Source organism: Molossus molossus, unplaced genomic scaffold (genome assembly GCF_014108415.1).
Source record: "Molossus molossus isolate mMolMol1 unplaced genomic scaffold, mMolMol1.p scaffold_m16_p_2, whole genome shotgun sequence".
NCBI lineage: Eukaryota > Metazoa > Chordata > Mammalia > Chiroptera > Molossidae > Molossus > Molossus molossus.
In genome coordinates this window covers 124,804,796-124,818,935 of record NW_023425355.1, presented here as the reverse complement: position 1 = coordinate 124,818,935, position 14,140 = coordinate 124,804,796, and the positions used below count along the sequence as shown (strand labels likewise).

The 14,140-nt window shown below is 43.2% G+C and overlaps 1 protein-coding gene across 1 annotated transcript; it reads left to right on the top strand.

Annotated features, from left to right (window-relative positions):
- The first annotated feature begins 5,430 nt into the window (after positions 1–5,430).
- On the top strand, positions 5,431–6,468 carry LOC118636489 (melanoma-associated antigen B4-like). The gene has a single exon (XM_036271598.1). The coding sequence runs from the start codon at positions 5,431–5,433 to the stop codon at positions 6,466–6,468; it is 1,038 nt and encodes a 345-aa protein (XP_036127491.1).
- Positions 6,469–14,140: the final 7,672 nt, after the last annotated feature.

Here is a 14,140-nt window from a genome sequence, read left to right as displayed (position 1 = left end):
TATTTCTGTTTATCAAGTTTGAGAATAAGAGTTTTGGTATTTAGTAAAACAAATTGAAAATCACTGAATTGTTTTTTCTGTGATCCACACAAGATATCCTAGCATTAGAATATGTTTTTTCTTGGAAATGTGAAAGAACTCATACAAAAAATAAATAAAAGGCTAAGAAGTGGTCAATTCTTAGTTTGCCTTATACCTTTTAGTTTTTATTTTTGTAAAATTAGAATATATTTACCTGTATTTGCTTGCCTCTTTCAAGACTACAGAATAAATTAATTATGATAATTTAGACTATTTATTCACTGGCTCTTTAATTCCCCAAAATATTAATGAAACATCATATATTCTTTGGAGGGCTCCATGCTAGTACTTGGGATGGAAATTAAAAAAAAAAAAAAAAAAAGACGGAGCCACTGACCATCGAATTTTAGTGGTTAGGGGTAGCTATCATATAAAAAGGAGCTAAGATTATCTCTCAGTCATAAAGGACAGACCAAAAAGATATGGAGGATGAGGAAAAGGGGAGGTACCCGATTAGAGCTTCAAGTGTAAATGCCCTAAAGAAAGTCAGTGTTGGGCCTCAGGAAACTGCAAGTGCCTCTGGGGATGGAATTCTAAATTAGCTACATGGTTGGCTAGGTAAAGTTGTGAGACTGGTGAGTAGAGGCCAAATCCTCAGATGGAGAGACTTATGGTTGAGAATTGAGCCTGAAATGAGAAATTGCCCTTAACAGTTACTTTGGGATTATGGGTAAACCAGAGAGAATTTCCACCTGGGCCAGGGATCCAATGTGTCCTATGCTCTTGTCCCAGTGCAGATAAACACAATGTCCAAATTAGATATTTCATTCACATTGTTTAAGAGAGTTTCTTAGAAGTAAGGGTGAGTCTCCTTTGATGTGAAAAGTTAAGAAGCCACTGGGCACTCTGCACTGAGTTTGGACAGTGAGAGCCTGCTCCATCAAAGGGTATTCAAAATATTATCATGTGCATAAGCAAGTCCTAGGGTTTGGGTGCTAGTTAAATTAATGAAAACAAGGGTGGCTTAAATGAAGGGCTGCTGGGAGGGAAGGAAGTTGACAATCCTTGACACAAATTCTAGGAGCTTTGTGTTACATCTGTCTAGGGAAGTATACCTCATACCTATATTGAATGAGTTATCATTTAATAGAAAAATATTACTTAGTTTTCCTGGATAATCACTATTTTAGCTGAATAGTTTTTTTTTTAATATAGAATGCTACATAGTTGCTGATTTCTGCTGGATTAAAACAAGCAATCCCAGTAGGGTGGGTGGCATCATTGGGATTCAAATGAATCACAGTAATAAATGCCGTGTTGAAGTCTCAGTACAGGCCAGGCACTGTGCCAGGCACTTACCACATATTAACCACATTCCACCTGCCCAATAAGACAGAGCTTATCAAACAAATGCACTTCACAGATGCAGAGCCTGATGCTTACAAAGTTTAGAAATATACTCAAATTCACACAGCCGTTAAGGGACAAGATTCAAACTAGACCTCTGGTCTGGATTAGTTTAGAACTCACACTATTCCAATTCTCCCAGTCTGAGGCCCACCTTGTACTTCTGAATTCAAGGCTCCCTTTTCATCTTAATAATGTATCTCAGGCAATAAAAATAAAGAATCTATGGTCATACTATAGGTTGGACTACATTCCCAGAGCAATATGAATACCAAAATAAACGAGAGGCCTGAATAGAAAGCTAATACTCGGTGACAGCATGGTCATCTATGTATGCAATGTTAGTTAACCTGAAAAGATCAGAATCTCATAAAATTATCCACAGATATCTCCTTCCCTGTAGAATATGTCTATCAGAACAGACTTAACATGAGAATCTAAGTCTGACTGATGAAGAGAAGGAAAATATCAACAATTTTTGCCTGACATTTCTTTACCTGTCTTGGGACTCTTTACTTGTGCTTCAGCTGCCCCATCTCACATCACTCCTAAAGCAGGGACCAAGGTTTGCAGAGGGAAAAACTGTTCAGGGTTTGCAGTAATATGACATTTTACAGGAAACCTTTATCCCAAGAGGCAGGAACCAAGAGGAAGACCCTAGTGTTAGAAGGCTGGCTAGACAAATATCCCAGAATACTGGGGAAGGGCTCACACACAGATATGCTTCCACCTGCTGTCAGATTTAGAGGGCCCCAGACAGAGCTGTCAGGCTGAGCATGGCCACAGTTATTCTTCAGGACTTTTTGGGACTTAAGAGCCTTGGACTAAGGACAATCTTAGGTCAGCAGATAAATAGATATAAAGGTGAGAACCTGAATGAGGAATGATGGAAGGACCCGAATAAAACAGTGGGGTTCCATAAAGTCTGTCTCAGGCTATCAAACCTTGGAGGTCTGGAAAAATACAGGTAGGATGTAGCTATCCTGACTTCCAATTTGGAGGCTCCCAAAAGGTGAATACCTTGATTTGATGGGAGCAGCCTCAGGGTAAAAGAGAGCAGAATCCCAAGAATGGTCAGGTGTCAAGGTGAGGATTCTGAATAAAAATGAGAGAACCACACATTTCCCCAATGCTGTTGTCTCTGGGATATTTAGGACAGAGTTGCGGCAGAACTTTTTAATCTTCCTTGAACTGATGGAGACAGCCTGAGATATGTAGAGAGAGAAACCCAGACCATAACAACAGCTTTGATAAAGACCCTAAATGTTATTGTAGAACCCCCAAGAGCATAGGGAGTCAAACAGAGCCACATCCTATTCTTAGACCTGAGAAACTGTCAGAGTGCTATCACCAATTACACCTATGAGGTTTCAGGGAGGGAAGGGCCTCACTTTGAAGGATACAGCCCTGGTCCCACAGAAACGTATTTTGAGACACAATTGAAATTATGACGAGAACCCTAAGTTCTGAAAATAAAAATGCTCCCTAAACAGGAGGCCTCACAGGGAACTTGCCTTCCTGTTAGGCTTATGAGACAGAGAGGAAAGAATAGACCTGTGTTACGTAATCAAACTTCCCGTCTAAAAACTCAAGAACATGAAGGCTTTGTTTAGAAAAATTGTAGACTAAGGTCACTAAAAAAATGGAGTCCCCGATTGTGATAGACTCCAAGTGAGAAACCAGCTTGAGTACCTAAGGTCCAGAAAGTACTAAACAATGGGGTCCAATAGTGCCCCCCCCCCCTCCGGGAGGCCTGTGAGGCCCAGGGCGATCATCAGGAGCAGGGCGCCCTCTAACTGCCTCACTGTAGCTCAGCAGCTTGCGGACTTTGTTTGAGGCCCAGCCCACGCGGGTCTGCACAGGGAGGGGTCCAGGCCTTGAAGACACAAAACTGGGGACCCCAAATGAGAACCTGGGGCCCGACAAATTGCTAACCAAACCTGCTCTCATCCTTCAGGCACCCTGGACAGCCCTGCTGGAAAGGACCCACCTACTTCCGCTTTGGAGCCCAGGAACTTTTCTGGCGCTCTTGCATCCTCCATCCCACTGAGGGCGGATTCTCGGAACTGGCATCCAGTTGAGGCAAGGGCCTGAGTGCGAACTGAAGAACCAGACCCCTCCCATAACGAAGGTGGGCTCCCCCATCCCTCCCGGGCCTCCAGCTCAGAGCCGCCCCAGCAGAGCCCTCACACTGAGCGCGGCCTGGAATGTGTTAGTGAGCAGGCCTTGCTCCGTGGGAGGAGCCCCGATTCTACAGGTGGGGACGCCTGGGTAGAACCTGGTTTTCCGATGAGGGCCTGAGTGCTTGAGAGCTGCTCTGTTCCCTGAAAGGGGCCACATGGAGCAGCACCCCTGCGCTCAGCTCTGGGGAGGGCCAGGCAAAGGAAACTGATGAAAAGCAAACCAACATCCCCTCTAGCGGTAACTAAGCGAGTTGGGGGTCCACCCGACCGTTCCCCAACTCGCCAAAGGCAGGCCAGGGAAGTACTGGCAGGCCGAGGTGCCCCTTCTTTCCTCAGGCGGTGGTCGGAGAGAGGTCAGGGCCTTGGTTTAGTGGAGGAACCCTACTTCAGAGACAGGGACCCAGTCCCTAACAGGACTCAGGGTTGTTACCCTGAACAAGGATGGGGGACCCCTCCCACAAACTAGGGGGCCACAGAGATTCCCAGCCCTGTTTTCAGACACTGGGCACTAGGGCTTATGGCCATGATGAGCTGCAATCACTTCTTCCCAGGCCAGCATGGGGGTGACAGATCGGGTCAAAGGGGTAACCCTGGTCAGTAGAGGGAGAACTTCTCTTTTCCCGGGCTTCATGCACAGACCGTTCAGGATGTGGGGATGTGCCACCCCATGCCAGCGGCCCACGAAGAATCCCCCCTGTCCTCAGCAGGGGCAGATGTCAAGGATAGATGTCAGGTAGGAGTGCCATCAGACCTCACGCAGTAGTATCAGGGAAGTGAAGGTCTTGATCTGAGGGGAAAGTCCCGGGAAACTGAGGGAGTAATGGCAACTCCAGCATGATTCAAATGTAGACCTTGGAGTGGGATCCTGTGTAGAACCACCTACCATGAGATCTCAGACTGCTTGCAACAGCCCGCACTCTTGGGAGATCACTTTTGGTTTGATAAGGTCAACTTCATTTCCACTTAGTGGGTCTCAGGTAGGTTGGCTTTTCCTCTGAGGAGTTCTCTACCAGAAGCCCAATGGAGGAGCCTGAGAGAGGACTCAAGGAACGAAACAACCCTGAATAAAGGAGCATCAAAGCATCCAGCCCATTCCTTTATTATCTCCCCAAGGAATCTCAGGGAAGGACTGTCAGGATGAGCATCTGCACTCACTTCTTTATATAAGGTCTAAGGGAAGTGAGGTCCTTAGTCTGAATGTCCAGCCAGCAGTCAGCCACAGGGTAGTGGTGTCAAGCTTTACAAGGAGCCAAGGTGAGGAGCTTGACTGATGGATGGGGACCCAAATGAAATCAGAACACAAAGGACACCACTAAGCTCCCACCATGGGGTATCACCTGATAGGGAGGTGGACAGAGGCTGCCATCCAATCATTTCTCCTGGGTCCCAGGGAGCATGGAGATATCAACGTCAGAGTACAATAGGTGGGGTTGCACAGGCTCTGCCCAGGTTGACATAATAATATTTCATTTCAACTAAGAGAACTCCACATGCCAGAACAAAGGGGGGCAAACTAACATCACCTATCACCACATAAGTATACTCAAGGCAGGGCTAGTAAGATGTAGAGTGTGACTCACTCAACTTTCTGTGGTTCCCCTATGGGATTCCCAAGAGACCAACTGACCAGGAGAACAGGAGCTTTATGGGTTCGTAGACTAGTGCCCTGAAGGAAGCCTGCAGAGGCAGCTTCCTATAAAGCCCAGGTGGAATCTACCTGTTGAAGGTGCTCACATCATCTCATTCTACATCCACCAGGTACCCAAATCACCTGTCCATTGACCCATACTCCTGTCTACTGTCCTGAACAACAACCATCATGCCTCGTGGTCAGAAGAGTAAGCTCCGTGCTCGTGAGAAACGCCGCCAAAACAGAGCTGAGAACCAAGTTGCTAAGAGTGCTCAGGCCACTACAGGAGAAGAAGAGGCCACTTGCTCCCCCTCTTCTGCTTTGGGGGATGCTCCCTCAAGCTCCACTGGAGCTGGCACTGTCCAGGCACCTCCAGGTGCCTCAGCCACCTCCAGTGCTGCTGCAGGTGCTTCATGTGAAAAAGCTGCTGTAAAAGCCAAAGGCCAGGTTCAGAAAAGCAAGAAGTCCTCCAAGGCCTCAACTTCCAATGAGAGTTCTGGCCAAAATCTACTAAGTAAGAAGGCAACTATGTTGGTAGAGTACCTGCTGTATCAGTTTAAAAGGAATGAGCCTATTAAAAAGACAGACATGCTGAAGATAATCCACAAATGGTACAGGAAGGACTTTCCTGAGATCCTCAGGAAAGCTTCTGAGCGCATGGATCTGTTCTTTGGCCTGGAATTGAAAGAAGTCGAGCCCAAAGGTAACTACTACACTCTTGTCAACAATCAAGAGGATACCAGTGATGGGAGGGGCAGCGGCTTCAGATATCCTAAAAAGGGAATTCTTATGCCTGTCCTGGGTTTTATTTTGTTGAATGGCGACCACGCCTCTGAGGAGGATACCTGGGAATTTCTGAATACCTTGGGCATCTATGAGGGAAAGAGTCACTTAATATTTGGGGAACCCAGGAAGCTTATCACTCAAGATTTGGTGCAGGAAAAATACCTGGTGTACCGGCAGGTGCCCAGCAGTGATCCTCCATGCTATGAGTTCCTGTGGGGTCCAAGAGCCCAAGTTGAGACCAGCAAGATGAAAGTCCTGGAGTTTTTGGCTGAGCTCAATGATACGGTCCCCACTACCTTTTCACCCCATTATGAAGAAGCTTTGAAAGATGAAGAAGAGAGAGCCCAAGCCAGAGCCCTAGGTACACCCAGGGCTGCCAATCCTTCCAAGGCCCGTGGGCGCTCCAGAGCCAAATCCAGCCACTGCCCTGTCCCTGAGTGATATCGAGGTGGTGTGTTCAGTTTTTCTGGTGGAAAGGCCTCTTAAGCATTTTCCTAATATGAAAAATATCTTTTCTTATATTAGTGTTTTTCTTGCATTTTTAAGTAGTATTCTTTTAGATAGAATGTTTATTTAGATTCAGAATGAAAGTTTATGAATGACATGGATCACACATATTGCCATTAACCAGGTTAAGAAGAAGAGTTTTGTTTTTGAAATACAAATTGGCAATACTTCAAACACTTTTGTGATCCAGAACAAGATAACATGGCTTTAAAATAGGAAAGTACTTTACACTAAAATACTTGGGAGCAGTAGATAGATAGATACACAAATGGATAGATAGATAAAGTAAAAATTGCTCACTTCTGTTTAAATTTTTTTTTTCCAATTACAGTTGTCAAAAATCTTATAATGGTTTCAGGTGTACAATATAGTGATTAGACATTTATGTAACTTAAAAATGTTCACCTGCATAAATCTAGTACCCATCTGAACCATACGTAGCTATTACAATGTTTTTTTTTATTATATTTCTTATCCTATATCCAGCATTACCTGTTACAGCCAAGACATGAAAATAACCTAAGTGTCCATCTGTATATTAATGCATAAAGAAGGTGTGGTATGTCTATAAAACTGGTCACTTCTTGTTTGCCTTTCTATACTTAGTCTTTCATTTGGTAAATGTATAAGCTGTATACCTGGATTTGCTTATGTTTTACATGAATGTTTGAAAATATAAATCCCTGTGAATCAGACCTTTTGGTTCATGGCTTATATTTTATACAATCATTAGTTGATCATCAGCTCTCTGAAAGTCTTCATGCATGCACTGGGAAGGTTTAGGCAAAGAAGCTCCTGCCCCTGCCCCTGCCCCTGCCCCTGCCCCTGCCCCTGCAATCATAGATTGTAGGGGAAGTTATCAAAATAAAAGAGTTACACATCACTTCATAAGGAACAGCAGAATAAGAGTGTAAAGAGGGGGTGGAGATAACATATTACTTAGTTTTCGTTGCTCAGCATAATTTAGTCCCATTGAAGGTCAGTAGGCAATCCAGGGCCACATCTAGTTGCTTCCCTTATCCTGAGTGTAGCCTGAGGTGGATTCTTCACATTGTGGTTGTAAATGCCTGTTGACCAGTATTCCTGATATGCACAAATAACTGGTCAACTTATTTTTTGAAGATAATTTTCTAGTGGTGATATTTCAACAAAAAGTTTATTTAGTTTCAGAATGTAAGTGTATGAATGACATGGATCATACACTTGTTGTATATCAAGTTTAGGAGTAAGAGTTTTGTTTCCTGACATACACATCGAGAATCCTTAAATAACTTGTGATCCTGAACATGACCTCATGGCATTAGAATGGGGATATCCTTGATAACGGGGAAAAAAACAAAAACAAAAACAAAAAAATAATAAAATAGGTGGGATAAGAACACACAGAGGGAGAAAAAAGTAAAAGTGATTCGATTTGGGTTTGCCTTATTCCATTCAGTCTTTCAGTTTCTAAATTTAAAAGTTATATACCTGGTTGTCCTGATTATTCAAGAATGGGTGAGTTTAAGGGAATTTAAATGCATGCAGCCACTATGGAAGACAGTATAGATAGTCCTCAAAACATTAAAAATAAAACTACCATATTATACAGCAATTCCATTATTGGGTATTTTTCTAAAGAAAATGAAACCACTAACTTGAAGGGATAAATATACCACCATATTCATTGCAACATTATTTACAGTTGCCAAGACATGGAAACGAGCTAAGTGCTCATTGAAGAATGAATGAATAAAGGAAAAGTGATACACATGCACACACACACACACAATGATATGTCATTCAGCGATAAAAAAAAAAAAGATATCTTGCCATATGCGACAGCACAGGCACCACTGGAGGATATTACATTAAATGAAATAAGCAGTACATTTCAAGGGGTGTTCTTTCAACAGATGGAGACAAATACTGCATGGCATCACTTATGTGGAGTCCTTAAAAAAAAAAACAACACATGAAATTGAACTCATAGATACATAAAACAGATTGTTGGTTGCCAGAGGCAGGGGGTGGAAGGTGGGTGAAATGGGTAAAGGTAGCCCAAAGGTACAAACTTTCAATTAATAAAATGAATAAACCCCGGGGATACAATGCGCAAAGTGTACATGAATAAATACAGTGTTAGATATGTGAAAGTGGCCAAGAGAGCAGATCTTAAAAGACTAATTATAGGAAACAAAAAATAGAGAACCTATAGATAAAAGTTTTTGAGTGTGTATATTAGTTTACTTGATAACAAGCTACCTAAAATTTAAGAGCTTCAAACTACAGACCATTAGTATCTCACAGTTCTGTACATCAGAAGTCTGAACATGAAGTAGCTGGGTTCCCTAGGTGGGAACTCTTACAAAGTTGCAATCAAAGTATCAGGTGGCTGTATTTTCATATGAAACTCAGGAGCTCCTTCCGACACCATGCATGTTTGGGACAGAATTCAGTTACCGGAAATCGAAGGTCTGAGGTGCCATTTTCTTGCTAACTGTTGGCTAGGGGTCATTATCAGGTTAATCTTAGGTCCTTGCTATGCTATGCAGCTCCCTCCATTTTCAAAGCCAGCCATGGAGAACCTCCCTCTCACTCTTTGAATTTCTCTGTCCAGGAAACACCCCTTTGCATATAAGGATTCACCTGACTAGGTTTGATCCATGGAGGATATTCTCTCTACTTGAAGAACAACTGATTTGGGACCTCAATTACATTTACAAAATCCTTCACAGCAGCACTAGATTAGTATTTGATTAATTAACCCAAGGCAGATGTGTGTGTACCCAGAGTCAGGAATCTGGTAGGCCATCTTGGAATTCTGCCTACCAGAGTCCCTGGATTATGTTAATTATGTTTGTAATTAAGAACTTTACCCTTTCAAAATATATAATAAGATAAATATTGTTATATATGATTGCCTCAAAATAATCTGGGGACTGAGTGTGGCCATAGATGAAACAAGATTGTCCACGTGTTGCTATGGCTGAAGCTGGGAAATCAGTATCTAGAACGGCGATTACATTATTCTTGGTACTCTTGCAAAGGTATAGATTTTGTCACATAAGTTATTCCAGAGCACGGAAAATGAAACAAAACTTGCAAAAGTTTCTTATGAAGCCAGTATAACACTGCTTTTTAGACCAGGTAAAGGTAGTTCAAAATTACTTAATTTACTTTTATATTACTTAAGAATATTATTTAATTCCAATGTTACTGAAGAACTTTGGTGCAAAAATTATCAAAATGTTACCTTACAGAATTTGACAATATATAACAAAAGTAAATATGCATTTACCTGTGACGTAGTAATTCCACTTTTTAAGACTTACCCTGAAGACACACCAGCAACAATAGGAAAATACATAAATGATCATCAACATATTGATTGAAAAACATGGTATATTCACACTGTACTATGTAGCTATAGGAAAGAATGAGTGTGATCTTTGTCAATTAATATAGGATGTTTTTTTATATATACACATAATGTGGGAATTTGGGGCTAACTTCTATGATACCATGCCCAGTGCCTTCCCATTTCATTATGGAGAGGCTTTGAGAGATAAGAAAGAGAAAGCCTGAGTCAAAGCTGAAGCATGGCTCCCCTATTATTGTCATGACCGATTTTCAGTCCAGGGCATATTCTGAAACTCCTCCTATCCTTAGTGAGTTCTAAGGCAGAGTCTTCACTTTCTGGGTAAAGAAAGCAGCAATTTCTAACTAGTGAGAAGCCAAGGTGGGGCTCCTGAGAACACAGTGCATAACATGTTTGTGTTCCCATACAACATGGTTAAATTGGATATTTATTATTTTTTATTTTTTTCTAGTTTTCTAGTTCTTCCTTTCACTTAGACTTTTATTTAGCTTCATAAACCAAAGATTATGAGTGACATACAACATATATTTATTGGAGTGTATCAGGATGAGAACTAGGAATTTTGGTATTATGTAACAAATTGAAAATCCTTGGATAATTTCTTGTCATTCAGAACAAGATAGTATGACACTGGAATATGGATTTTTGTGAAAAGAAAATTACTGCACAGTAAAGTCTGTGTGATCATGAGATGTTTTTTTTTTTTTTTAAAAAAAGTAAAATGTAGTCAATTATTGGGGGATTTTTATTCCTTTCAGTTTTTTTGTAAAATTGCAGTATATGTACCTGGATTAGCTTATCTTTTTCAAGAATGTAGGAGACATTAATTGATAATATGTTTGCCTTCTTGTAAACTGGCTGTTAAATGTCCAAATATTAATTTACCATCTGCTCTTTGGAATGCTCTTAGCTAGTACTGGGGATGTTAAGAAACATAGGCCATATTGTACTGCCCATAGAATTTTAGAGTCTAATAGCAGCTTTCTCATAAACTAGGTGGTGAGATGTGCCTAAGATCTAAAGAACCAGTAAAACTAAGGGGTTAGAAGCAGGGCAGGAGGTTCCAAATGGGGAGTCTAGTGTAGATTCCTTCAGGCAAGGCAATTAGAGACTTCGGGAAAGTGAAAGTTGTAAGGTGGGAGGCAATTTTAAGTTCACAGCATGGTGGGCTAGATTAGTGTGATAATGGTGGGCAATGTCCAGACCCACAGAAAGTCTCAGCTGAGAGACTTACATCTGGAATGGGAAACTACCATTAACAGTTACTTTGGAATTATGAGTAAACCAGAGAGAATCTCCACCAGGAACAGGAATGGAACGCATCCTGTGCTCCTGCCTAGTACAGGTGAGCAAAGTGCACAGACTGGGTGTTTTATGCACATCATCTACAGGGCATTTCAGAGAACAAAGGTTGATAATTTATAATTGAAAACTCAGCGGCCATTGGTCTGATAGTCTGTCGTGGGTTACGGAGTCAGGCTATTCTATTAAAATGATATTCAAAGTCTTTTTTTGTTGTTGTAATTTGGCAAATACTAAAAAAGGTGTAGATTTTGGTGATGGTGAAATGAATGAAGATAGGGGAGGATTGCACTGAAAGGCAGCTAGACCAGAAGAAAGAGTTCATCTTTGAACCAAATTCTAAAATATTTGCGTTGTATTCAGCTGGGAAAACTTCCACACACTCAAAAGATGATGTAATGTGGGGAAATTTACTTAGAGTTTCTTTATGACAAACACTTTTGACTGATTTGGAGTATCATGTTCTAGAGTGATACATATTTTCTGATATCTGGAATTTTTTTTAATCCTTTAAGGAGAGTGGTGTATTCTGAGGTTGAAATATAAAAATTGTAATCATAAACATAACAGGCATTATGCAAAATCTCAATGCATTCCAGGCACATCACCAAGTGCTTTACACACATTAAACACAATCCACTAGCCCTACACAACAGGGATTAACAAACACAGAACCTTAGGCTCATAGAGTCTGCTAATGTACCTGAGTTCACACAGCTAAAAGTGACAGGGCTGGGACTACACACCATGGTCTGGATTTGGCCAGAGCTCACACTAGTGCACTCCTTCTAGTTGACCATGAGTCAGTTAATTCACTTTAGTTTGCTACTCCAAAATGTATCTCAAGTGATACATAACCAGAGGAATAAGAATATCAAAATAAATAAGAGATATGAATAAAAGAGAAAACAGTTCATGCTTAGTGACAATCTGAACATATAAATGCGCAAAATCAGATACCCTCAAAGGATGGGTCGGCACTCCCCAAAATCTGGTTCTATCCTTCCACGTAGAGTGTGAATCCTTTAGAACTTCCTTAATTCTATCTGGTAAAGATGAAGAATATATCTCCTTTCTTTTCTCTGACAATATAGCATAAGTTCTGGTCTCCCTGATTTATGCTGCAGTTTCGAAATCTTACATCACTCATGGAAAAGGAACACGTGTTCTGCAAGATTCGCAATAGGGAAACTGCTCAAGTGTTAGCAAGCAAGTGACATTTCCAGCACTCCTTTAATCATGAGACAAGAGCCATGATGACAACTCCCATGAATGAGGGCTGAGGTAGCAATCACAACAAAATACAGGGGTAAAGCCAAAACCTAAGGAGGGTAAACTTAGTTCACTGGAAAGGGTGCAAGATTCTGTTGGACATGTTGAAGACTATAAATAAGGAATAGTAGAAGAAATCAGAGAGCTGAAAAGTCCTAGACAGATGCACCCTGTTTGCTGTTTTGGAGGCCTGGAAGGACCAAGATCACATGAGTATCACCCAGCCTTCCAACTTGGAATTCTCAGAGAGTGGGGTTTTGATGGAGGATGAGCAGTGTCAGGAACACAGAGGGTGGAGTTAAGGATCGGTCATCTGTCAAAGTGAGGACCCGGATGTGGACTAAGGGCCGCACACACAGCATAAAAGGCCTCACATAATCCCTCTGCTGTCATCTCTGCAGGGTCTCTGGCAGAGAATGTTAGGCTGATTTGAGCCCGAAGTCTCAGGGAAGTGAGGGCCTCCATTTCATGTGGGTGGTCTCCGTTGTGCAGAGGGAGGGACCGGCTCACTAACAAGAACGCATCCCCGTGTAGATTTTTCTCATTATAATGATATCCCCCAGGATGCAGGGGAGGCCACATATTGTCCAGCACTGTCATTGTCCCTGTGAAATCCGGACGACCAGGAGTCCACACATTCCACCCGTGTGGTCTCAGGGAGGGAAGGGCCTTGTCGGACAGGATCGAACTCCAGGTCTGCAAAGACAGGAGTCTTGTGCCTGACAGAGTCAAGGCCAGGGCACTCAGGGCTACAAGACAGGATGTCTCCCAGGAAGGGAGGCTCTCAGAGCCCCCCCCCCCAGGTCTGTGAGGCCCAGGGCGATCATCAGGAGCAGGGCGCCCTCTAACTGCCTCACTGCATCTCAGCAGCCTGCGGACTTTGTTTGCAGCCCGGCCCACTCTGGTCTGCACAGGGAGCGGTTCTGGCTTTGAGGACACAAAAGTGGGGACCCCGAGTGAGGACCTGGGGTCCGCTGACTGCAAACTGTGCCTGCTTTCAGTCCTCAGGCACCCTGGACAGCCCTGCTGGAAAGGACCCACCTACTTTCCCTTTGGAGCCCAGTACCATTTCTAGTGCTCCAGCCGATGCTGTCTGGCTGAGGGCAGATTCCTTGGGCTTGCATACCAGTGGAGATAAGGGCCACGGTGCCAACTAAAGAACCACACCCCTCCCATAACGAAGGTGGGCTCCCCCATCCCTCCCGGGCCTCCAGCTCAGAGCCGCCCCAGCAGAGCCCTCACACTGAGCGCGGCCTGGAATGTGTTAGTAAGCAGGCCTTGCTCCCTGGGAGGAGCCCTGATTCTACAGGTGGGGACACCTGGGTAGGACCTGGTTTTCCGATGAGGGCCTGAGTGCTTGAGAGCAGCCCTGTTCCCTGAAAGGAGCCACATGGAACAGCACCCCTGCACTCAGCTCTGGGGAGGGCCAGGCAAAGGAAACTGATGAAAAGCAAACCAACATCCCCTCTAGCGGTAACTAAGCGAGTTGGGGGTCCACCCGACCGTTCCCCAACTCACCAAAGGCAGGCCAGGGAAGTACTGGCAGGCCGAGGTGCCCCTTCTTTCCTCAGGCGGTGGTCGGAGAGAGGTCAGGGCCTTGGTTTAGTGGAGGAACCCTACTTCAGAGACAGGGACCCAGTCCCTAACAGGACTCAGGGTTGTTACCCTGAA

Bases quoted from the DNA above. Each gene is read 5' to 3' on its own strand.
- LOC118636489 (XM_036271598.1), top strand. From the start codon at position 5,431: ATGCCTCGTGGTCAGAAGAGTAAGCTCCGTGCTCGTGAGAAACGCCGC.